The 27039-nt window shown below is 40.4% G+C and overlaps 1 protein-coding gene across 1 annotated transcript in view; it reads left to right on the top strand.

Annotated features, from left to right (window-relative positions):
- Positions 1-27039, top strand: part of SDK2 (sidekick cell adhesion molecule 2) — a 1526639-nt gene that overhangs the window by 1146009 nt on the left and 353591 nt on the right. The window contains exon 30 of the mRNA XM_044085131.1: positions 14825-14928. Coding sequence (XP_043941066.1) covers positions 14825-14928 — 104 coding nt within the window. The remainder of the gene's footprint in view (positions 1-14824; positions 14929-27039) is intronic.

Below are 27039 nucleotides of genomic sequence, written 5' to 3'. Positions count from 1 at the left end.
AACTTCTTTGAGGCAATCACCAAAGCTGTAGATGAGGGTAAGGTGGTTCACACAGCCTATCTTGACCTCGCCAAGGCTTTTGACACCATCACCCATTCTGGAATTATAGCTAAACTGAATAAACTAGGCATAAATCCCTACGTCACAAGATGGGTTGCCAAATGGCTCACTGACAGAACCCACACTGTAAAAGTTGCAGACTCCAAATCTGACCTCAAACCAGTGACAAGTGGAGTACCACAGGGTTCCATCCTGGGACCGCTCCTGTTTGGTATCTACTTCTCTGAAGTACAGGCTAACACAGAAGGCCTCTGACTAACGAAGTTCACAGATGACTGCAAACTAGGAGCCATAGTCAAGTCCCCAAATGATGTGAGCATCCTACAGAAGGGCCTGTCTGAGACAGATGCCTGGTGTCAGAGCCATGGCCTCAAGCTCAGTGCCAAAAAGTGTAGTGTCATCCCCTTTGGTAAAAACTCTGTACCCATGAACTACCACATAGGCAGCAATCTACATAACATCGAATGCGTGATAAGAGACCTTGGGACCCAGGTGGACAGTAGTCTCTCCTTTGATAGTCACATCGCCACAGTAGTCAGCAAGTCCTTCTACATGGCACACCTCATCATAAAAGGGTTCTCATCCAGGAAAAAAGAGGTCATCGTTCCCCTCTACTCGACACTCATTAGACCCACTATAGAGTACAATGCCCCTTTTGGAATGTACCTCACAAGACATCTGCAGCAGCTGGAAAGGCCACAGAAGTACCTAACAAAGAGGATTACTGGACTCAAACAAATGCCCTACACTGACCATCTCAAAAAACTCCAGCTTTACTCCGTAGCATATCGCCTACTCTGAGGTGATCTCTGCCTAACATATAAAGCTATGTCAAACCCAGAGCTGTTGGACATGCTACACCTAAAGAAATCCCAATCCCTCTGAGCTACATGGTCTAGGGACCTAAACCTTGTCACCACAATAAACAGGACATGCTGGAGGGATAGATTCCTATCCCAGAGACTTCTCATACTCTGGAACAGGCTACCCATCTATGTCAAGCAAAGTTCTTCATTAGCACTCTTTAAGAAAAATCTTGATGAGTGGATGGGAAATAGGAAATACACCCCGGGGATCGCTTCTGTGTCTCTGCTCGACAGTGGCACAGGAAAATAACTTTTTTGGGTGGCGTAAGCCAGGGAACCTTGTTGGCTAGGCTTATGTAGGCCCTAGGGCTGATAGCCTAGTACCTATCTATGAACCTATGAACCTATAACATTGTTTTTGAAGCTGCTATGCATTTATCTTGTCCTATATTACATTTTACATTTGCACTGTATTTTTTCAGGTTTGACAAAATCGTTCAAATCACTGAACAAAACTGGTAGGCAGATGCTTCAAAAAAGTTCCACTCTCAGCGTCTCTTTTTTTGTAGGCCCTGCATATAACACGGGATATTAAATTTAAACATACCATAAAATTAAGAAGGCAGAATGCTTCAACTTGTTCTCAGACAGAAAAACAAAACATGATACTGAAGAAGAAGGCATAGAAAATATTTGATAGAGGCTGCAAAAATGGAAGCAATTGAAAATGTCTTTTAGAAAAGCACGGAATACATAAAAGGAAGACTTCATCCATAGGATCTGGTACTACGTGATGTCTTTTGGACATTTTCTTTGATGGCACTTAATTTTTACAGATTACCAGTGACAAGGACATGACATTTAATTCTGTGTCTGTTAAGCCTGTACAGAAGTCATTGCCTATTAAATATAAACTAAAACAACCATATTCATAACAAAAAAAAAAAGTTATCCTTGTTTCCCATCTTTCCTGACCTAGAGTAGTCCAAATACAGGCTTTGCTGTATTCTGGACTTTTGGAAAGTTCCTGTGTTGCCATTTCCTTTCTTGGATAGAGGTAGGCTTCTTTGTTCACCAGTGGCAGTGGGGAGCTTGGAGCAGCCTATCTGTCCCTGGAGGAGTATTCCCAGTGCAGGAATCTGGTAGTCTGTTGGCTGTTTTGGGCCAATTTCTAGCTCTTTCAAGTCCGCCTGTATAAAACCTGCTGTAGCACAGCTTTGCATGATTTTGTGCATAGCGCGGCATCGAGCAGCGCCACTTATTTGGGTTTGAGCCTTGGAACTGATCTAGTTCTCATAATAAACACCCTGTTCCTACGCTAAAGCCTAGCACTTGCTCACTAAAGCAATTATATAAGTCAGCACTAAAAAATTAAAAGCACTACACCCTCACAAACTCCCCTTGAGTAACTTGTTCCCCATTGGCCCTTTTTTTCAATTATAAAGGAATTCCCAATACTATTCTAGCATGTCCAAAGGTCAGTTGTCAATCTCCTCTCCGGTCCAGCTGGTGAACCTGGGAATCTTGAGGCAATGTTACAACTGCCTAATGTACACAGAAAACCCTCTCCTCCTCCCAACAAATTCCAACACATGTGAGAGATGCAACCATATAGCCAAACTGGAGGCTAAGCTCTCTCAATTCAGTACTGGGGTAACCAGTCAGGAGGAGAAGGAAACCACACTCACTACAATTCCAGTCTCACATAAACCTACCACGACAGCAAACCAAACACATAAACACACAAAAACATACTTGAAGGCTCTAAATAAAAATCTGCCTAAGCAGCAGAGACCTCCAAAGCAGACACCCAAGCAACCGCTACCCCAAAACAAAACACGTGCAACACATAGCTCACAAAGCCAGTGTGCCAAACAGTCACAGCCCTTAAGGCTAAACAACACACCTGATACACTTGTAATAGGTGACTCTGTCATCAGGCCCACTGACGTCCCGCTCACCAGGCTGAACAAGGAGAAGGTCACGGTGAGCTGCCTATCGGGCGCTAGGATCCGCCACATAACACAAGCACTGAGGTCACTCCAAGGCAAGTACAAATATGACTCAGTCATTGTCCATGCTGGTGTGAATGACCTGAGATGTACCTCCCTGGACTACATGAAAAGACACATAGCGGAGCTCTCTGAGCATGTAGCCCAGGCCGGTATGACCCTGACCTTGAGTAGCATCTTACCCTCATCAAGAATGATGCCACAGTATGAAGACAAGATTATCAATTTCAACAAACTGGCTTAAGTATTGGTGTCATTCAAAGGGGATCCAATGCCTGTCAGCCTGGGATGACATGCTCGACAAGCCACGATGCTTCGCTAGGGACGGCTTGCACCTGCCACCCCTGGGCTTTCGGATATTGGCAAAGGCTCTTGCTACCCCCATAGTGCCTTTTTTAGGCAAGGCTCAAAAGACAAACCCACCTCCATAGGTATCACAAGGAATAAGAAACTAAGAGTAATGCTACTCAATGCCAGAAGTCTAAACCTCAAGATGCACGCACTCAAAACTCTCCTTAGCATGGAGAACATCGATATCTGTGCAGTAAAAGAAACCTGGTTCAAGGCTCTCGAGAGCACCCCAGCACTACCAGGTTATACCTCATACCATGCTTTTCGGCCCCAAAACTTGGACCGAACCACAAAAGGTGGGGGAGTATCAATATTCGTTAAAGATACCCACACCTCCAGGTTGGTGGCACAGCACGAAGCATCAGAGACTATCCATGTGCAACTAACAGTGGGTAAAACTGCCTTCCAGTTTATAGCCTGCTACAGACCACCCTCCCAAACCCAGGAACCCCACTCGGCCTTCCTGAGAACACTGGAAAATATGAAGGTCTCTCCAAACACCATTATATTGGGTGACTTCAACTACCCAACCATAGACTGGGAGCATTACTCTAGCTCCAACACCCTAGCCCAAAGGTTCCTAGAATTTATAAACTCAAATGCTATGGAACAACTTGTTACCACTCCCACAAGAGGGGAAAACATACTGGACCTGATCATCACCAACATGGGGACTCTATGCTCCAGACCAGAAGTGTATCCCTCACTGGTAAGATCAGATCATAAACTAATCTCACTGGATATTCACATCCCGACCCCACCCCATGCCCAGAAAACCACAGTGAAAAACTTCTCTAAAGCAAATTTCACACTCCTCAAAACCGAGGTGGAATCCTTCAAAGCCCCCGGGCCTGTGGATAATATGGCCCAGACCACAAAATTCTTTATAAACGCATTCTATGAACACCTTCAGGAATGCATGGATCATGCAATCCCAAATAAAACCAAGACCCAATCCTCCAAAGGCAGACGTCCTGTCTGGTGGACCCCAGCCATAAACAAACTATACAATAGAAGGAGGAAGCTACTACATGACAGAGCAAAATCCTAAAAAGGGAAGGCATCTCTGATCAGTATTAGCAAAAAACTACAGGCACTCATAAAATCGTCTAAGGCCAGCTTCGAGAGAAAAATTACACAGGACACTAAGGATAATCACAAGGCTTTCTTTAGTTATGTTAGGAACCTGGGTGGGAATTCCCAGATATGCTCAGAATTACTCCAAAACGACAAAAAATACACCGAACCCACAGACATTGCCAACATCCTAGCTGACAGGTTCAGCGCAAACTTCTCCCCCCCTCCCCACCAAAAGGGCTAAGATCTATCCCAGCAGAGTGCTGCCCCCCTGACATCTCAGATGCTCAGGTAAGAGCTGCCCTCTCCAAAGCAAGAAACACAGCATCAATGGGACCATCCTGGGCTGCGTCCTACATGAACTCCAAGAAGAGCTAAACCCAAACCTAAAACTACTGTTCAGTCTCAGCCTTACTACAGGATATGTACCCAAAGAGTGGCATACAGCAACAGTGGTCCCTCTCCACAAAGGTGGTGCCTCAACGGATCCTGGAAACTATCGCCCCATAAGTCTCACTAGCTTGGTCTGCAAAGCTATGGAAAGGATCATCATGGACCTTATAAATAAAGATATTGGGGACCTACAGACACTGGATCCTACCCAGTTCGGCTTTGTTAAGGGCAGATCCTGCCTCTTAAACCTGGTTGATTTCTTTGAAACAGTCACCAAGGCCATTGACAAGGGGAAGGTGGTCCACACAGCCTACCTGGACCTCGCAAAAAGCCTTCGATACAATACCCCACTCGGGCATTATAGATAAGCTCACCAGCTTAAATATAAACCCCTATGTCACTAGATGGGTTGCAAACTGGCTCAAGGATAGAACCCACATGGTTAGAATAGCTGGAGCCATGTCAGACTACAAACCAGTTACAAGTGGCATCCCACAAGGCTCAGTTTTGGGACCTCTCTTGTTCGGTATATATTTCTCGGAGGTACAGGCCAACTTGGAAGGACTGTGGCTGACCAAGTTCGCAGATGACTGCAAACTGGGCACCATAATAGACTCTCCAGCCGACACAAGCATCCTCCAAAAGGGCCTCATAGAAACAGACAACTGGTGCCAGAGCCATGGCCTCAAGCTAAACGCCAAAATGTGTATAGTCATCCCCTTTGGCAAAAACAAAGTGCCCACAAATTACCACATAGGTGGTAATCCATTAAGTACAGAAGAAGTAATTAGGGACCTGGGGACCCAAGTTGATAGCAATCTCTCATTTGACAACCACGTGGCCAAAGTGGTTAGAAAAACATTTTATATAGCCCACCTAATCATGAAGGGATTCACATCTAGATCAGGGGAGGTCATCGTGCTTCTTTACTCATCCCTCATCAGGCCCATAATTGAGTACAATACCCCTTTTGGGATGTACCTTACCAGACACCTGCAGCAACTGGAAAGACCCCAAAAGTACCTCACCAAGAGGATCAAGGGGCTCAAACAGATGCCGTATGCTGCCCGGTTAAAGAAACTCCAGCTCTACTCAGTGGCATACCCCCTGCTCAGAGGCGATCTGTGCCTGACGTATAAAGCCATGTCCAACCCGGAATTAATGGACATGCTGCACCTCTGAAAATCCAAATCCCATCGAGCTATGCGCTCGAGGGACTTAAACCTCAGCACTGAAATAAATAGGACATGCTGGAGGGACAGATTCATAACCCAGAGGCTCCCTTCACTCTGGAATAAAATCCCAGTCCAGGTTAGGCAGAGTCCCTCATTGACTCTCTTCAAGAGGAATCTTGATGAGTGGATGGGAGATCATAGGTTTATCCCGGGTATCACTTCAGTGTCACTGTTAGACAGAGGCACAGTATACTAACCTCAAAAAAGGGCATAGCAAAATTAATTTAAAATGGGTGGCGAAAGCCATACACACTCTGGCTAGGCTTATAAATGCCCTAGGGCAGATAGCCTAGTATGAACCTATTCATTGGTACTGGTGATGGCTTATATTTCATATATTCTAAAGGCAGTCATGAAAGTAAAGGAAGTGGCTGAGCTTGAAGCCTCTTGAGTGAAGGTGTCTCTCTGTTGACTCTTAGGGACTACCTCTCCCATTTCCATTCTAACTCTGAATTGTATGGAAATAGACTTATCTTCTGCATATAAACTTCAGGACTAGTGCTGGACCTTATTGGAGACTTACATAGTTTGGAGTTTAAAATTGAGTTTTCTCTACCTGTATTGGCATGCAAGAGTATTGTCTGTGGGTTCAGTGTGTGACTTTTCTGAACACTGAGACTGCAGTGCCTTGTAGAAATAGTTAATTTCTCTGTTTGCTCATTTTTTACATAGACGTTCTTTTTGTGAGCTGCAGTGATACTGATGTGAAAATAAAAGAGAGGGCAGTGAAGCCCAGCACATAGGGAGTTACAGGGTAAAGTCTCTGCTTAAAATGATTTGTTCTGGCTGTTTGAAAGCCACAACTGCATTATAGTATCTAAGTTGTGACTATACCTGTCTAGGTAAGTTGTAAACCTGAGCTGGTAGGCTTGTGCACGGACTGTGTTTAGAACATTTGGGTTTCAATCAGATATAGTAGACACCATGTCAGCAATTTCATTTTCTTTGCATCAGATATGATTCCGCGCATGTATTTAGTCTAACCTAGACAGAGCTCTTTGAGTACCATAGTCACACTTCAATATAGGAAATACTGGCTCGAGGATCCGAGAAAAACATGAAATAGTATGAGCTATATAATGACGTGCTGAACACAACTTTTACCTATCCAGTGTGAGACCCATGTTGGTTCCTCATAAGGAATACTGCACAATATTTCAACTTTTGGGCAGAGGAGAGATATGACTAATGTTAGAGTAACCTCTCCTTGTGAATCTACTGTTATGGTAAACATGTTTACATACAGGTTCTGTGTATCTGTTTGATATTTGTGTTGTCCAGGTGGTCAGTCTAGACTGTGCCTTTAGAACAAAGTGATGAAGATTCACCACCATGTTTTTGGATCCACCTACAAGAACAGACTGTGGAGCAGCTTCATTTAGCATTATTCTATTTGCATGCCTATCTTGTCAGTGTGTTCATGAAGACTACAACTAGGATGAAAAAGTAATATCGCAAAAAGAAGAAAGAGGTGAGATTACCTTGAGGGAAGAAATAGAGTTTGCTGTGTGACACCCCACCACTGGCCCAGTAATCAAGGAACCTCAGTCCTCACCACTAGCACTAGTGGGGGACGAACATTGGGATGATGCAGCTCACTGCATCGAGTGTAATTTCCCTTAAGAGCACAAAGAGACCACGGTCAGTCCAGGGCTTGTTTCTCCCTCTTTCTCCAGATCCCCAGTAAGACTCCTCCACTGGCACAGCTATAGAGTTGAGATCTCAGATGAGTGGCCAAGCCAAGACCTCCAACACTCTCTCTGTTCAACCAGTGCTTTTTGTCCCTGCCCAAGTAGCTGACACACACACTCCTGGAGATTTGGTTTACACACACACCTGGGAAGGGCCAGCAAAGGTTTAATAGCTATGCCCCCTTCTGCCCAGACTATAAGGTAGTTATTACTGCCACCAGCCACCTCATTATCAGCTACTTTAAGGCCCTTAACAAAGGGTGTCCAATCTTACTGTGTAATGCTACTGCCAATACAAATGGTACTTTGACCAAGAGCAAGGCTATTAGGAGTGGCCCATACAGTGTCACCAAATAAATATGCAAGTACTCTCGGAACTTAAATATGTCTCACAAAGATCGGCCATAAGGAAATGTTTAAATATATTTTATAAAAAAAAAAATAAAAGAGCAAGACAATACTAAATATATATATATATATATATATATATATATATATATATATATATGTGTGTGTGTGTGTGTGTATATGTATATATATATATATATATATATATATATATATATATATATATATATATATACAGTGACATCAGAGTTCAAAATCACAGGAAATATTTAAAAAAACATTGCAGGACAATCTCAAATAAATAAAGAAAAACATCTAAACTATGCTTCACTATATTCCTGACTGAATCTATGAGAATTATACTGTTCCCTAGACTTACTCATAGCAAGACAGATGTGTGGTGAATGGATCTTGTCAGGTCAAAGACAAAATACAGAATGCTATCTCACTCTCAGACACTTCCCAAATTAATATCTCAAATATTATTGCTGGGATAGCTTGCAGAATGACATCATTCCTTGTCATCTGACTCTATCCTGGGTAAACCCCCCACTGCTTAAAGCTAGCAGTATTTAGCATCCACCTGTGAAAATACATAAACCTGAGAACTTTTGGCAAATGTGGAAGTTGTAAAATAATTTATATTCCTCCACCTTTAAAGACAATGCAGAAAACCTACAAATTATGTCTGTTACTGCACCGAAACTGAAAGATAACATCTTTTTTATGGCACAGCCATAAAGTAATTTAATTTCAACCATTTCTAAGAAGTTTTGCAAGTTAACTTCATGTGCTCTAGTTTCCCCTGTTAAAATATATACATTTAAGCTGTTACACTAGTGTATATACATTTCTGTTCTTTTCCAGTAGTGTACACTGTGAATACATTCTTAATCCCTATTTTCTGCTGTGTCTTAAGTTGGTATAACTGGTTTTTACAGCTTGTGTCATCTGACTATCTGAAGGATTATTTGCATAATAATAGACCCTGTTAGTTAACAGCCTGCATATCATTGCTGGAACCTGTGTCTAACAGAGCTTTTTTCAAACTTTCTGGAAATATACAGAGCTAAGTATATTTTTTGGTTCTTCAGAATTGTGTACTGTAAATTCTTGCTGGACTAATTTTATTCAGAGTTGTGCACTGTTATTTTTGATTCACTGTATAGTTTTTCAGATCTCTGCTGAAAGCGTTTTGTCCCACCCACCCTCCCTATCTCTGGTTTGTTGTTTAAATTTGGTGGCTTTTGCAGTTGCCCGCCCCACTGTAGATTTGATCTGGGACACTCCCCCAATCCCATCTCTTTACCACATTCTACCTAATACACTCCTTCTGCACTTGTTTTTAGTCATTTTTAATTTAATTGCATTTTTTTAAACTGTGTTTGGTCTAATATTGCTACATACTCAAGTGTGCTAGCTTGCACTGCATTTGGATTGTTTTTACTGCTGTTTTAGCTACTTTTCTGTTAAAAAAATGGTAAGCCTGTTTCCTACCTTTCCTGTAACTAGTGTAGTCCAGATACAGATTTGCTGTGTCCAGGACTGTATGTAATCTTCTGAGCCCCCCCCCCCAAGCCTTTCTGTGTTGTAGGGAAGACATCTAGCTTGTCAGTGGGAGTGGTAAGCACTAGGTAACCTGTCTACCACATTAGGAGTGGTTCTAGCCCAGAAATTGAAGTTATTGGCCATCTGGGCAATATTTTCCATCTCTCTCAACTTCCTAATTTGAAAGCCCGCATTTTCACTTGTTTCTTTCCTGTAACTAGTCTAGTGCAGATATAGATTCTTAGTTTTAGCACTTGAATTTGCTTATTCATGCTCAGCACTTGCTCAGAACTTGTTGTAAGCACTAAATAAGCTACTAATTACTATAGCACTAAACCTTCCTCATTACCTAGAGGAAAACAGTTTTTGCACTTACTTTCCTCACTTGCTTAGAGAAAAATAGCTCTTGTACTCACTTTCCTCACTTATCTAGAGGAAAATAGTTTTTTATTCAGGCATGTTGAAGGGTCAGATGAATCTGGGCATCTTGAGGCAATGCAGAAATTGCCTCATGTACACAGACTACCCCCTCCTCCTACCACCCAACACTACAACCTGTGAGAGATGCACTTATCTAGTCAAACTGGAGGTAAAGCTCTCTCCAACCAAGACTGAACTTGACATTCAAGAGGAGAAGGTAAACACTTGCACCACACCACACTTATCACATAGTCTCACTAAATCTACACCACCAAAATCCACACATAGAAACACAAAAACATTTGCGGAGGCTCTCAATAATAATCTGCCCAAGCAACAGAGACCTCCAAAGCAGGAAACACAAGCAACTTCCACCCCCCAACACAACCCAAATGACACATAGCCCACAGACTCAGTGTGCCACTCAATCACAGCCAATAAAGCAAAACGATGTATCCAACACACTAGTCATAGGTGACTCTATAGTCAGGCACACTGATGTCCCACTCACCAGGCTAAACAAGGAGAAGGTTACTGTCAGCTGCCTGTCGGGTGCCAGGATCCGCCACATATCCCAAACACTCAGGTCACTCCACAACAAGTAAAAATATGACTCTGTCATTGTCCATATTGGTGTGAACGACTTGAGATGTACCTCCCTGAACTACATGAAAAGAGACATGGAAGAGCACTCCGATCTTGTAGCCCAGGCAGGTATGACCCTATCCCTGAGTAGCATTCTGCCATTGCCCAGAATGATACAGCAGTACAAGGACAAAATTATTGACTTCAACAATCGACTAAGCTTCTGGTGTCATTCTAAGGGGATTCAATATCTGTCTGCTTGGGATGACATGGTCGACAGACCACGATGCTTTGCCAGAGATGGCCTGCACCTGTGATTCTGGATACTGGCTAAGGCTCTTGCTACCCCTATAGTGCCTTTTTTAGGCAAGGTTCAAATGACAAATTCACCACCATAACAGGAACAGGCAAGCAAAAACTGAGGGTAATGCTACTCAATGCTAGAAGTCTAAATCTCAAAATGCACTCACTCGAGGCACTCATTAAAATGGAGAACATTGATATCTGTGCAGTGACTGAGACCTCCAGAGAGCAACCCTGCACTACCAGGCTATAACTCATACCACACTTTTCGGCCATGTAATCTGGACCGGAACACCAAAGGCGGAGGTGTGTCCATATTCATTAAGGGTATCCACATCTCCAGGCTAGTTGCTCAGCATAATGCATTCGAGATTATCCAAGAGCAACTAACTCTGGGCAAAACTGCAATCCAAATTGTAGCTTGCTACAGATCCCTCACCATGCCCCAAGATTCCCACTCCTCTTTTCTTGATGTACTGGAAAATATTAGGGTTCAACCAAACACCCTAATAATGGGTGATTTCAACTACCTCACCATTAACTGGGAAAACTACTCGTGTACCAACTCCTTCACACAACGCTTTCTGCAATTCATAAACTCCAATGCCCTGGATCAACGTATCCACACCCCCACCAGGGGCAACAATATCCTAGACCTAGTCATTACCAACATGAGTGACCGGTATTCCACACCTGAAGTCAACTCCTCGTTGGTTCGATCCGACCATAAGCTAATCACCCTTGATATCCACATCCCGCCCCTATACCCTATTAAGGAAACCACGGTAAAAAATTTCTCCAAAGCCAACTTCATGCTTCTTAAGACAGAAGTGGTGAACTTCATGACACCCATGCAGATGGACAATACAGTTACGACTGCTGAATCCTACACAAATGCACTCTATACGCACTTATACGAGTACATGGATCGTGCTATGCCAAACAGAACCAAGATGCTATCCTCCAAAAAATGGAAGCCCTTCTGGTGGTCCCCTGCCATAAACAAACTGTACAACAGAAGGAAGAAATTATTGAAAAAGAGAGTAAAATCTCATGAGTGGAGGAGCTTCTTGGTCCGACTCAGTAAGAATCTGAGATCTCTTATAAGATCCTCCAAAGCTAGCTACGAAAACAAAATTGCCATTGATTCTAAGGACAACCACAAAGCATTCTATAGTTATGTCAAGAATCTCAATGGCAACACCCAGATCTGCTCTGAGTTACAGAACAATGGCACGAAAATTACAGAACCAACTGATATTGCCAACATCCTGGCATATAGGTTCAGTGCTAACTTTACCTCCCCTCACCCCCTAAAGGGCCCATATCTATACAGGAAGAATGCAGATTCCCTGTAATCACAACTACGCAGGTAAAGCTGCACTCTCTAAAGCCAAAAACACAGCATCCATGGGACTGGACAACATCCCAGGCTGCATTTTACATGAACTTCAGAAAGAACTGGCTCCCCACCTAAGCACCATGTTCAATCATAGCCTCACATCAGGCTTTGTGCCCACTGAATGGCATACAGCAACAGTTATCCCACTCCACAAAGGGGGAGCCACCACTGATCCCAGGGACTATCACCCTATTAGCCTGATGAGCCTGGTCTGCAAGGCCATGGAACGTATCATCATGGAACTCATAAACAAAGACACTGGTAACCTCCAAACTCTGGATCCTACCCAGTTTGGGTTTGTTAAAGGCAGACCATGCCTCCTGAACCTGATCGACTTCTTTGAGGCAGTCACCAAAGCTGTAGATGAGGGTAAGGTGGTTCACACAGCCTGTCTTGACCTCGCCAAGGCTTTCGACACCATCCCTATTCTGGAATTATAGCTAAACTTACTGAACTAGGTATAAATCCCTACGTCACAAGATGGGTTGCCCTACTGGCTCACTGACAGAACCCACACTGTAAAAGTTGTACACTCCAGATCTGAGCTCAAACCAGTGACAAGTGGAGTACCACAGGGTTCAGTCCTGGGACCTCTTCTGTTTGGTATCTACTTCTCTGAAGTACAGGCTAACACAGAAGGCCTCTGGCTAACAAAGTTCGCAGATGACTGCAAACTAGGAACTATAGTCGAGTCCCCAAATGATGTGGAAATCCTAGAGAAGGGCCTCGCTGAGACAGATGCCTGGTGTCAGAGCCATGGCCTCAAGCTCAATGCCAAAAAGGTCATTGTCATCCCCTTTGGTAAAAACTCTGTACCCAAGAACTACTACATAGACGGCAGTCTACTTACCGCCAAATGTGTGATAAGAGGCCTTGGGACCCAGGTAGACAGTAGTCTGTCCTTTGATAGTCACATCGCCACAGTAGTCAGGAAGTCCTTCTACGTGGCACACCTCATCATAAAAGGGTTCTTATCCAGGAAAAAAGAAGTCATTGTTCCTGTCTACTCAACACTCATTAGACCCATTATAGAATACAATGCCCCTTTTGGAATGTACCTCACAAGACATCTGCAGCAGCTGGAAAAACCACAGAAGTACCTCACAAAGAGGATTACTGGCCTCAAACAGATGTCCTACACTGACCATCTCAAAAAACCCAGCTTTACTCCGTAGCATATCGCCTACTCCAAGGTGATCTCTGCCTAACATATAAAGCTATGTCAAACCCAGAGCTGTTGGACATGCTACACCTAAAGAAATCCCAATCCCTCTGAGCTACACTCTCTAGGGACCTAAACCTTGTCACCACAATAAACAGGACATGCTGGAGGGATAGATTGCTGTCCCAGAGACTTCCCATACTCTGGAACAGGCTACCCATCTATGTCAAGCAAAGTTCTTCATTAGCACTCTTCAAGAAAAATCTTGATGAGTGGATGGGAAATAGGAAATGCACCCCGGGATCACATCTGTGTCTCTGCTCAACAGTGGCACAGGAAAATAACTTTCTTGGGTGGCGTAAGCCAAGGAACCTTGTTGGCTAGGCTTACGTAGGCCCTCGGGCCGAAAGCCTAGTATCTACTTATGAACCTATGAACCTATAAGCTCAGTACTTTATAAACCCTTTTCAACACACGTCTGTACAAACCTAGTTTGATATACACATAACATACAGTTCTAATAAGGTTGTAACACAAGCATCTTACATGAAGCATGTTGACATTCACAAATGACACATAACAAAATTCCAGACAGCTGTGCTGGCATTATCTCTCTTTGTCACACTTCTATATAAATCATGTTGATATTCACAAATGACATATAATTATTTACAAAATTTGAGATAGCTGGGCTGGCACTATTTCCTTTCGTGTCATGCTGTTTTTAGTGGATGACTGAAAAATGGATGTATACTGACTGCTGTGTACCTCCACTTTCTGTCTGCCCTGAGCGCTAATCACCCATACAGAAACTCTACAAAGTTTGGACTTAATTGTACTTTATCCATGGTTAGATATAATCTGTGGGTTTCTGAGAAGTAACTGGCATAGAAGCTCAGCTTAATTAATACTTTGAAATGAGTGCATATCATCACAGTTAACTACTTTTGTTGGTAGCAAGACAGTAACCCCATATCCCATTATAGTTTATTTCATTATTTCATACTTTGTGACACAGAGTATCTAAGGAAGGAATAAGAAAACAGAATCCTTATATAATCATTCTGTATCTCTGCAGTTGCTGATCTTTAAAATGGATGCTGTGTTTCTGGATATTGTTTTTAATTATACTGTTCATTTATAGCGGAGCTCAGCTGAAATGGTGCCCAGGGAAGTTTCGTCACTTGACACATTCACATTATAAGATAGTGGTTGTGGTTGGATTTGAATCTGGTTTTACCATTCAGCACTATAGACATTGCACTCCTTGAACTAATATGTTTTTCGCTACTTATATTTGGCAAAGTTCAATATGAAGTGAAGAATCAATGGCATGAGTAATGTTTTACAAGTGTCTATAGAAGGTATATAGAGATCTGACTTTTTCTGCTAAGTAACATTATTAATTGTGCTTCTCGGTTGCTATTGTAGGTTAAAGCCATTCACTTCATATAAATTTCGTGTAAAGGCAACTAATGATATTGGAGACAGTGACTATAGTGAGGAGTCAGAATCAATAACTACTCTTCAAGCTGGTGAGTACTTTTATGTGTACGGTTTGTGTTGTATCTCTGGCAATGAACTGCTTCTGCTCATTTATTAAATGGGTGCACTTAAAGTAATGAGAATTATGTTATTGTATTATTACAAATTTCATTTTTTTTAACTGAAACTCGTGTGCCACAGCCCAGATTACATGGCTGCTCAATTAGTATTCGTTATAATGTGTTGCTTATTTAGAATCATGTGCAAGTATTAAATCCAGATCCAACTCACCCTACTTGCCTGACACTTTTTTTTATTTATACGTGGATAACTGGCTTGCCAATCAAGTCTCATTCGGTCTGAATTTCAAAGCAGATAGTCATCTGACCATGGAATGTGCTTCTCTCCAGCATTCTGGAACACAATGCTTGTATTTTAAGAGATATACCTGTGTTTATTAAGTTGCTCTACAAAGAGTACAGATGCATCTCTAAAGCTTTCTTTGCCTTAGGTGTTTATTTAGTCCTGCTTAGAAAATGGCTGTTCATTCTATTTATGTGTATCTATTTTTAAAAAAATCTGGTTTGGCTACTTTCCTTTCCTTGGTTACCTTTTGTATGCTTTGTCCTTTAGTATGTCTAGGAAGTGTAATTGCCAAAGATACATCCCTTCAAAACAGCTGATCAGTCCTTTGAGCAATGAACTCTCTGTCCTCCCTGGTTAAGTAATATGCTTTTTTTTAATTCATTTACTTCATTTGTTAACTAGGCAAACCCATTACATTTAATCCTCTTTACTTTGATGACATACAAGTACAATATGGTTAACTGATGGCCAGACCTCTCAACCAATCGGGGACAAATTTCAACAGAATCAGGGACAAGTCAAGAAAAAATCAGGGACAATCAGGGACACTTTTAAAATATTAGTGCTATTAACTTGAAACATTGACATAATCAGAGCATATGAATTAATACACATTTTCTGAAGTAAAAGATGTTTATAACTCTTAATTATTGTCATTATTCATTAAGTGTAATTCACCACCTTTCCTCCAAAAATCACTAGTTTTAGGAGGGATTAAGAGGGACAGAGTTAAAATTTGAGTCAAGATCAGGGACGTCCCTGAAAATCAGGGACAGTTGAGAGATATGCTGATGGCTCAGAATCACACAATAGCCAAACGGGGATGAAAAGAATCAAACCCTGGACTACAGAATTAAGCTCATTAGCAGTTCATAGCCTTAATCCTCTGCACTTGTTTTGTCAGAAGCATAAAGAGGGAAGTGTTGTAATTAATGACTGGCTAAGCCAGTGAGATACTGAGGGACAGTATGCTAGACATCCCTTTGAGTATCACATGAGGCATACACAAAGGCCTTTTTACTATTATGGCAACTTGTTGATTAGAAAAGGAACTTCCATAAACAATTGTACCTAGGTCATTAATTACAGCAAGTCCCTTAATATAAAAGACGACAGAAACTATTTGCTTCCCAAGGGTGAGTGCAGTGTCTTTGCCAGTACTGAATGTCAGAGCATTGTTCTTACTCCTTTTGGAGCAAGATATAAATAATCAGTGCTGAAGTTCTAACATATCCGAACATTTGTAGTCATCAGCAGTCTTGTGGATTTGGATACTGGTGATCCCAAAATGAAACACCTGAGAGAAAAATGACAAAAAGGAAATGAATGACTACAGATCCATATGAGGCTGCAATGTTTACCTTCTAGTGTGGGGAATTGTCTACTAACACTCAACGTTCGGGCTGTTCCTGAGTACATTAGAGAGACAGTGCTCACTACAAATTAATGCTAAACTCACAGAGCATGTGGTTACCATGTTCAGAATGCTGTCAGACAAATTGTAATTCTGCATGTCCAAACAACCAGGTTTAAACCACGTCATTAGCCTTCAGAAACCCGTACTGGTTTATATCTAAGAGAACAAAACTGCTTATAGCCTTCTGAACCTTTTCATAACCTTACAGTTAACAGAGGTAAGGCTGATGGATTGATTGTTTGCTGATTTGAGTATGGATCCAGATGTCTGGGTAGAGATCACTGTAGGATGTTGTCTCAAGCCGGACACAAACTATGTGTAGATGCACATGTAAAATATTTAGTTATTTATTTTACATTTGCTTACTGGGAAAGTCCGACTGGACAAGTAGTCCTTTTTCAGCGGAGACTTGGGGAGAAATGTGCCACATTAATATCAATAGCAACAACACATTACATATGTTACATACGAAAGAGACATTTAACAAAGCAAACAATTCAGCAGAGCTGTATAATATATAATAGAAGAAATTAATACAAATGTAACAACAGTTAATCTTAGGTCAGGTAACATTCAAAGATAGTAGTAATCATTGATGAATGAATAGAAAATTAGAGATTATTTACAAGAAGATATACTATCCTGGAGTGGAGCAGGAGCAAAGCCAATTGTTAGCCAGATGATGTTTTAAGGATGTTTTGAAATCTGCTATTGAGGATTTACTAGTGATGTTATAGGGCAGGGGATTCCATCTTCTGGCCATATAGGTAGAGTATAGGGATTCACCTGCAGAGTTATTGGCCTTAGAGACTTCTAATAGCAGTTTGTTACTTGATCGTAATACTCTGTTCCCAGTGTACAGCTGGAGTACATTTCTTAGGGCAGGAGTTTTATCTGGGTGATGCAGGATCTTATGGGATACTGTTAGCTGGTTATACAGGAGTAGATGGGGGAGTTCTAGCCGTTGCAGTTGTTTCAGAGCTGTACAGTGATGGGTCTTATAAGAAGAGTCAGTGACAAATCTAGCAGGTTTATCGTAGCATGTTTCTAGTTTTGAGATATCTGCTTTTCTTAGGTTAATGACAACTGGGGAGGTGTAAGTGAGTGTAGAGAGTAGGTGTGTGCGGGCTATAGTTTCCTTGGTTGTTTATGTCAGGATAGATTTGTTCTTATTTAGAATCCCTAGTTTTTGTGGACTTTTGTTATGGTATGGGCAATGTGAATGTCAAATCTCAAGTTACGGTCAGTCTCAACACCTAGTAGCAAATATGCAAGATGTCTACAGGATTTTCCTTAAGCTGATAATGGAACAACTAAGGATGTTTTTTAGAACAATTAAGCTGGGATTTTTGGCACTATATTAGGCCTTCGCTAGATTGTGTTGGTTTGGACATGTGCTGAGGAGGAATGCTGGGTATATTGTGAAAAGGATGCTAAGGATGGAGCTGCCAGGTAACAGGGATAGAGGAAGGCCAAAGAGTAAGGTTTATTGATGTGGTGAGAGAGGACATGCAGGTGGTTGGTGTGACAGAGTAAGATGAAGAGGACAGGAAGAAGTGGAAACAGATAATCCACTGTGGTGACCGTAATGGGAACAGCTGAAAGAAGAAGAAGAATTAGGCGTCTGCTATTTGATTGTAGGTTATATTAAGTGGATGTAATGACAAAGTAGTCACATGCAAAGGCTAGGTGAAATGAATGCTAAGTTTACTGGGAAGAATGAAGGTAATATCCATGAGAGCGCTCAAGTGAAGAAGCCACACGCATTAGGTTAATGTCAGTGGCTGTTGGCTACATGGATACCAGACATTCCTGGATTCGATTTTAAAGGTTTTTCAGAGACAGATCTGTTTGCAACTCATCAAAGCCATTGTCTTGCTGTGTTTTTCTCTGGGTTCCTGTACATCAAAGCACACATAATCATTTACCTATTCCATCACTTGAAACAATGCATTGTATGCTGTCTGCATGCTTTTTCTCAAGCTCTGTTAATTCTGAAACTATTTTTTAAAGTAAAAAAAAAAAAAATTCATAATGCTTTACTTTGGTTAAGACAGCCCTGGTTCACTGTCTTCTCTCAAATGTTGGATATCCAGCCATGGTCTCTGCCTGACTAGTCAATCTTCCAGCACAATGAGTAGCAAAGTGCTACACCACAACTACAAGTCCCTCATTCTGAAGGCATGAAGTATTTCAGGCTGATTTCTAAAGGAAGCATTTTTTTCTAGAAAAGGTGTCATCTTCCCTGATGAAGACTAAGAGACTTACTAATAGTCATATCATCTAAACAGAAAATATTTTCTTACTGATGTCAAGATCTGTTATGCTGTGATTTCAGCTTCTCACATTCTGCAAAAGCTTATGGCTCTACTAAGAATATGATCTGGCGGCCTTTTCCATAGTGAAATTACATTTACCTGCCATTTTTGTCTGCTTGCCTATATTCTATACAGGTGCCTACTGTATTGTAGTTGAATGCTGTATTGACACAAGGGAAACTTTATATATATATATATATACATATATATATATATATGTATATATATATATATATATATATATATATATATATATATATATATATATATGTACACACACACACACACACACACATATATATATATATATATATATATATATATATATATTCATCAGTTAAATGCTTTCATCTTTACATTATAAAACACTTAATCAATACATAAAGTTCTTTATAACAATGAGAAGGAACATACTTAACTGACTGATGTCCACAAAGAATGTAGCTTTTCATTTTAAGTGCAGTTTAGTCACTCTTGCTATTCCACTGCTTTTTGTTTCTGCAGTGACATATTTTATGAAGGGGATTGTTTGTTTAGGGCTTTCAAAATACCATCTCTACCTTTTCCAAATATATCAACTATGTGGACTAAACATTTATTTAGCCTCTTTTTGAACCGTAATTTCTCTGAAACACTGTCTTCTTAGTAGCAGCTCCCTCAAGCAGAGGGGTTCTTGAACTACAAGTCATGATCTGTAATGAACCCTATGCAGTCCTCCACAAGAACAGTACATATTTATGTACCAGCCCTTAACCCAGCCATGCCTAAAGTAGTTTTGAAAGTTTCCCTAAATCAGTCCAGCCAGCTTCCTGTCTTCATTCCCAAAAACGAAAATAAGGGTGAAATACTTTTATACAAGATGGATGGTTATATATAACTCACATTGTAATGGGAAACCAAAGCCTGTGAGACAGTCTCTACATTATTTTCTGTCATCCTTGAAAGTAAAATATCGTCAGCTTGATCCCCGTCAATGGATTGACCTTCTGAAGTGCTGAACATCATATGGCCGAGACCATATGACCGACATTTTGTGAGGTCGAAACTAAAATAAAAAAATAAATAAAAACAATGTTCCCCACACCCCGTGTTAATTAAATATACCAACTCCAAGATTGCACTATTCATAGATTCATAGATTAGTACTAGGCTAACTGCCCTTGCGAGCCATTTTAAGCCTAGCCAATTATCCCTTGTGAGACCCAAACCCTGCACCTCTTGTGTATAAGGCAGACACCTTGACCATTAGGCCACTGTAACTTCTGTATATTGAGGAAAATGGCAAATTTCCCATTCTGCAATGTACAGTGATCTCCATGCACACTGTTCACCTTCCGAAATGTTAGTCATATGGTCTTGGCCATATGACGTTCGGCATTTCAGAAGGTTGATCAACTGAAAGGGATCCAGTCAGCTAGTTACTAAGCAGACCCATTTAAAATGGACTGTTAGCTGTCTCATTTTTTTTATAAAAACACAACCACATTTTGGGGCAGTTAAAGTCTATTCCTTTAGGTCATCATCAACTGCAACAGGCTTTCTCAACATTGTTCATGCCCAAAGGATCTGTAAGACTGCTACCTGACTTCCAGTGACTCATTTTCTTTGCTTTACAAACTTAAGAGTGCAGCCTGTAGATAAAGAAGGATTTGCTTCTACTGTCATCAGCTGTCATGCAGAACATATTATAAACAACCCACTAATCTTTGGGAGATATGGCTATATGGCTTGTTGCCCTCCTATACAGGTTTAATTCCTACATCAGTAATCCTTATGTAACCTAGTACAGTCATACAAATATATCAGGTAAGCAAATGCCTTCTGCAGCATAGGTTCCTCCCCTCCTGGCCCCTTGTCCATCATACTGTGTGTGTTTGATAGTCTTCACATAAAATTACTTCTGCTGGCCTGATACAGATTTGGTTACTCTTTGCTGTGTTTAAATTTTCTGTTGTTTTTCAAATACTATTGTTTGCACTTTTTAGGCTCTTTGTGGAATTTCCCTAGTGTGTCATTTTTGCATCTTAAAACAATGTTTTAAAATGGCCATCAAGTCTGACCTCAACCGTTAGCCAGTATTATAACTATGGGGTTACTTGTCCTGGCAAAATATTCACAAATCTCCATCTACATTTATAGTCTACATAGTTTTCTTCTTTTAAATTCTTAACCCACCTTCTGTAAATTCTTCTTACACCCCACCCCCATTTTCTCATTCTGTTATCAGACTTCCTGAAATTCCAAAGTCCTACTGTCCCTAACATAATGTCCTCCCCTTCTGATACATTCCCTGTGTCCTCTCTCACTAATTTCCTTTCTCTGGTATATTTTCCAAAACTGTGGATATTACGTAAGTTGAAATATGATTTTTCTTCCTTGTTTTTTGTGCATCAGATTTTCATGTAGCAAGGAAGTAATCCATACTTATAACTGCTTACTTACAATCTAATAAAAAGTGTCCCATACACTTACCTCTTTGGCACTGAGCCTAGTTAATGAACTTTGACAGCACTTAGATACACTTATTGTGTATTTACCATTGTCATGAACTTATGCCTCTATTCAGTTTACTGTACGCAAACTACAGAACAACTACTGTTTTTATTTTCAGTCCTGCTGTAGCAATGTTCATGGCACATCTGTTGCAATCTAAACATTGCATGTATGAGTTGTTGTCTCTTGCTTAATTACTGCAGATTTATGTGCCTGTCTTTTTTGTTGAAGTACTCCCTGTGTATTCCTCTATATATACTAATGTCTCTGTTTGTGTAAATCGTGTTTACACTGCAGACTTTTTGTTGCTGAAAGTCATATGTCTTTATCTTTTCTCCTCTGGCCATCACTGTAAATGAGCTTTCTCAAGTTATTTATTTTCTTATTATGGTTGGGTTCTGCATTAGTTTGACTGTGCATAACTCCATTCCAGCAGAGTTTCAGGGAGAAGAGCTCCATCAATAAATGATAGTCTAGATAAAAGTAATAATAATAATAAAACATGCAAATGAGCGGTAAACACTAAATGGTACTTTGTGTCTCCATTATTTTAAATGTCTTACACCATATAACTTATTTTGTAAGTATTGTAGCAAAGCATTTAAGCCTACAGTATTCATATACTAGATTGCTAATACTCATATAGCCAAAGTATATACATTCAGTGAAGTGGTGGTGGTGGGTGGAGGGGGTTAGCACTGAAGCAAGTCAAAACTTTCAGTATGTGAGCAGGACCTCCCAATCAATCAAAAAATGTAAATCAGTATCTTAATAGAATTAGGAATTATGTCTTGTTCTTTCCTTGCATGTTATTTCATGAACATTTATTAGCACATTATATCTGTTTTGCTCTCTCCTGGACTCCAAAAAAAGAGTAATGGCATGGGGTGCACTATTCTTTATAGCTGGAATCTCTCTAATGACCATGGCCTGATAATGTACAGCCAAGTGCCCATATGGATGTCACAACTGTTGAATAAGACAGGCCAGAGACTGAATTTTGAATTTGGCTGTTCTCTGGGCATATGATACTTTTTGCAGCAGTTATGTTAACATCTACTGTAAAGCTGATTGTACTTGCACAGCATTGCTTTCTTAGAACTGATGTAGCATTGCTGTTTATTTCGATTTTTGGTTTGTGATGTGGAATTCAGTGTTAGACTCCTTTCTGGTTATTAATAGCCTCTATTTTCTGAATAGATGGTTTTGAGATTGTTGTAAGAAGCTGTGTTATACTAGAACACATTATTTTTCTTCATGAAAAACTGTGTTCGTCATAAATCTGTCTATGCAAAACATGTTACATATATAGGTTGTTAAAATGTAAATTGAATTCTTCAACTGTTTTCTATTGAAATGCAGAAACATTTAGAAACTGAAACTGATCTGGATTCACAAATGTGCATACATTTGCAGTGCCTAGATAAATAACTTCATTTGAACACAGTCATGTTGGTCTCAACCTCCATCCTCCACTCAGCTTAAGGAACAGAAAGAACATCATCCAGTTGTAAATCTAAATAGACAGTACTGCCTTGGACTCTTAAGTAAAGAGAAAGTCACTTGCATTTGAGATACTGCCTTACTTTTGGGGTTTGCAGGGCGATCACATTTCTAGACAGAGCAAAACCTGGATTCCAGTTTCCTGTCAAAGTTACGCGACAACATTTTGGACTTCCAAGTTAGAGCTAGGTAGGCAATCACTGTATTTCTTTGGGTCTACTTTGTTGCACTGAATCTCATTTCACTGAATTTAATTTTACCATGACTACTTTGCTGAAAACTCAAATTACTGAAAACTCATTTCGCTGAATCTCATTTCACTGAACTGCAGTTAGTATATATGGCACTGTGTAGAGTACTGTAAGGCAAGTAAAAGGTTTATGCCCTTTTCCCCACTGCAGTGTGATCCTGGAGTTAGTATATATAGTTAGGGGGGTGTGGGGGCGTAGTCCCCCCCACTAAGTTTGAGTACATACTGTCTTCTGGAGAGAATTAGTCACTGGTGTTGTAACTATGCATGTCTATTGTTTAAAATGCATTGTTTTGAAGTTTTTGGTAAAATACAATATAAAACAAACAAGGTGGAGGGCTCTGCCCCCGCACCCTCCATCCCCCAACTATATATACTCCAGGAAAACACTACAGTGGGGAAAAGGGCATATACCTTTTACTTGCCTTACAGTACTCTATACAGTGCCATATATACTAAGTTCAGTTCAGTGAAATGAGATTCAGTGAAATGAGTTTTCAGTCATTTGTGATTTCAGCGATGTAGTCAGGGTGAAATGAAATTCAGTGAAATGAGATTCAACAAAATGAAGTAGACCCATTTCTTTAACTACTGATGGAGACAAGTCTAGATCAGCTGTTAGAATTCTTCTTTATGCAGTCTATTTGCTTAAATACATTTATTTTTTTTGTGCAAGTATATGTCAGCTTTTACATTTCATTTCATATACAATGCTTAGTTGTATTTATTTCAAACAGTTTAATTATTCAGTTTTAAATCTTGTGGCTGATTTTTATATTAGCTTAAAGGTATGTACATTGGAATGATGCTCTAACAACATTTTGTTTTTATGTTTTGAAGAGTTACTGAGCTAAGAAAGATGTGCAGCAGGTAAAGGTGATAAAGGATAATGAGGGAAACATACTCACAAGCGAGGAGAGTGTGTTGAGCAGATGGAAAGAGTACTTTGAGGGGTTGATGAATGACGAGAATGAGAGGGAGAGAAGGTTGGATGATGTGGGGATAGTGAATAATGAAGCGCAATCGATTAGCAAGGAGGAAGTAAGGATAGCTATGAACAGGATGAAGAAAGGAAAGGCTGTTGGTCCAGATGACATACCTGTGGAAGCATGGAGGTGTTTAGGTGAAATGACAGTGAAGTTTCTAACCAGATTGTTTAATGAAATCTTGGAAAGTGAGAGGATGCCTGAGGAATGGAGAAAAAGTGTTTTGGTACAGATTTTTAAGAATAAGGGTGATGTGCAGAGCTGTAGTAACTACAGAGGGATTAAATTGATCAGTCACAGCATGAAGTTATGGGAAAGAGTAGTGGAAGCTAGGTTAAGAAGGACGTGATGATTAGTGATCAGCAGTATAGTTTCATGCCAGGAAAGAGCACTACAAATGCGATGTTTGCTCTGAGAGTGTTGATGGAGAAGTACAGAGAAGGTCAGAAGGAGTTGCATTGTGTTTTTGTAGGCTTAGAGAAAGCATATGACAGGGTGCCTAGAGGGGAGTTGTGGTATTGTATGAGGAAGTCAGGAGTGTCAGAGAAGTATGTAAGAGTGGTATAGGATATGTACAAGGGTAGTGTGACAGTGGTGAGATCTGCGGTGGGAGTGATGGATGCGTTTAAGGTGGAGGTGGGATTACATCAAGGATCAGCTCTGAGCCCTTTCTTATTTGCAATGGTGATGGACAAGTTGACAGACAAAATCAGACAGAAGTCCCCGTGGACTATGATGTTTGCAGATGACATTGTGATCTGTAGTGAGAGTAGGGAACAGGTGGAGGAGACCCGGGAGAGATGGAGATATGCTCTAGAGAGAAGAGGAATGAAGGTCGGCAGGACTAAGACAGAATATATGTGTGTGAATGAGAGGGAGGATAGAGGAATGGTGAGGATGCAAGGAGTAGAGGTGGCGAAGGTGGATGAGTTTAAATACTTGGGATCAATAGTTCAGAGTAATGGTGAGTGTGGAAGAGAGGTGAAGAAGAGAGTACAGGCAGGATGGAGTGGGTGGAGAAGAGTGTCAGGAGTGATTTGTGACAGAGGAGTACCAGTAAGAGTGAAAGGGAAGGTCTGCAAGAGGGTAGTGAGACCAGCTATGTTATAATGTTATATGGGTTGGAGACAGTGGCATTGACAAAAAGGCAGGAGTCAGAGCTGGATGTGGCAGAGTTAAAGATGTTAAGATTTGCACTGGGTGTGACGAGGGTGGACATGATTAGGAATAAGTATATTAGAGGATCAGCCCAGGTTGGAAGGTTTGGAGACAAAGCCAGAGAGGCAAGATTACATTGGTTTGGACATGTGCTGAGGAGGGATGCTGAATATATTGGGAAAAAAACAGATGATCCACTGTGGCGACCACTAACGGGAACAGCTGAAAGAAAATGATGATGACTTATCAACATACTACTACCATATAGACATTTAATATTAAGCTTATTTTAAGGGTAAACAGTAATTGTATTTTTATGCTAGTTCTCTTCCACTGCCTTGTAACCATTAGCTTTCTTAACAATGAAGGTGAATTTATTGGCATTCATCTCAGGAACACAAACATTGAATTATAACTGGGGACATAATATAAATAATCCCCTATATAGTACCGGAAGAGTGGTCATTACACTCCAAAACCGGCAAAAAATATACCGACCTTGCGGACATTGATTAGGTTTCAGAATTGGCACACACACTCTCCATGTACTTTTCTGGCATAAGAGCATTAGTAGTACAGCTTTCACAGCTGTGTATGCTGTAGTTCAAAGATGCATCACATTTATTATTCACAACAGCACAACAGTGAAAACAAAGTTGAGATCTTTGAAATTTCCAGAACACCACGCTGCCACACATATACACAAAAGAAACAAAAGTATGACAGAGTGAAGTGCTTAAGAACTTTTGAAGCTGTTGTTTGGTCAGAGTTATACCTCACTTCTGGCCATTGTCTATGTGACAGCATCAAGCATTTTACAATTATCAAAGATGAGATGTAAAACTGCAGTATCTCGCTTGTTTTTAATTTCTCTCCCTCTGTCTGTAACTGGTAGTACACTGGGACTGCTAAATCTCAGTCTACTACTAAGAATTCTGATTGCGTTTCTCTAATCATAACTTGCTCATTATGTGTTCTGAAAATGGATGACAAGATTCACCTCTTGAATTTTATTTTGTTCCATTTGAGGTTAATTTCTTGCCATTCAGTTCTTGACATTGTAATGCTGAGAATTATGGGCATGATTATGAGTGTGATGATAATGGATTATATTTGAGAAATATTTTTATTTACAATTATCTGCGATTGTCTGGGAGCATGCTCACTGTGTGGTTGATTTTTTATTATTATTTTTTTTTCATTTTTCTGGAGGTTGATTTTTCACTTAGTTTTGTGTGTGTGATGTTTTAAGTGTACATATGTGTGTGTGTGTGTGTGTGTGTGTGTGTGTGTGTACATATATATATATATATATATATATATATATATATATATATATATATATATATATATATTTATGTATATATATATATATATATATAGGTCCACTTTTTAATTTCAAAATTTCAAAACTTCGAATATCAGAATCCCGACATTCAGATGTTCAAGGTTTTGAAATCTCAAAATGCAAAAAAAAAAAAAAAAAAAAACTAAAACAAAGAATGCTAGCAATCATGTTTATACATGGGGCAAGCCCCTCTGCACCCCCCACACCCCTGCTACTTAAATATACCAGCTCCGAGTTCACACTACAGTGAAGAGAACAGTAAAATTGCCGTTCCACACTATTGGGAGATATCAATTAGTTACCTTTGAGATTTCAAAACCTC

Source organism: Protopterus annectens, chromosome 10.part0, assembly GCF_019279795.1.
Source record: "Protopterus annectens isolate FY-2018-M chromosome 10.part0, PAN1.0, whole genome shotgun sequence".
NCBI classification, from domain to species: Eukaryota; Metazoa; Chordata; order Ceratodontiformes; family Protopteridae; genus Protopterus; species Protopterus annectens.
The sequence above is the reverse complement of the archived record's forward strand: the minus strand, read 5'-3'. Positions and strand labels throughout refer to the sequence as shown.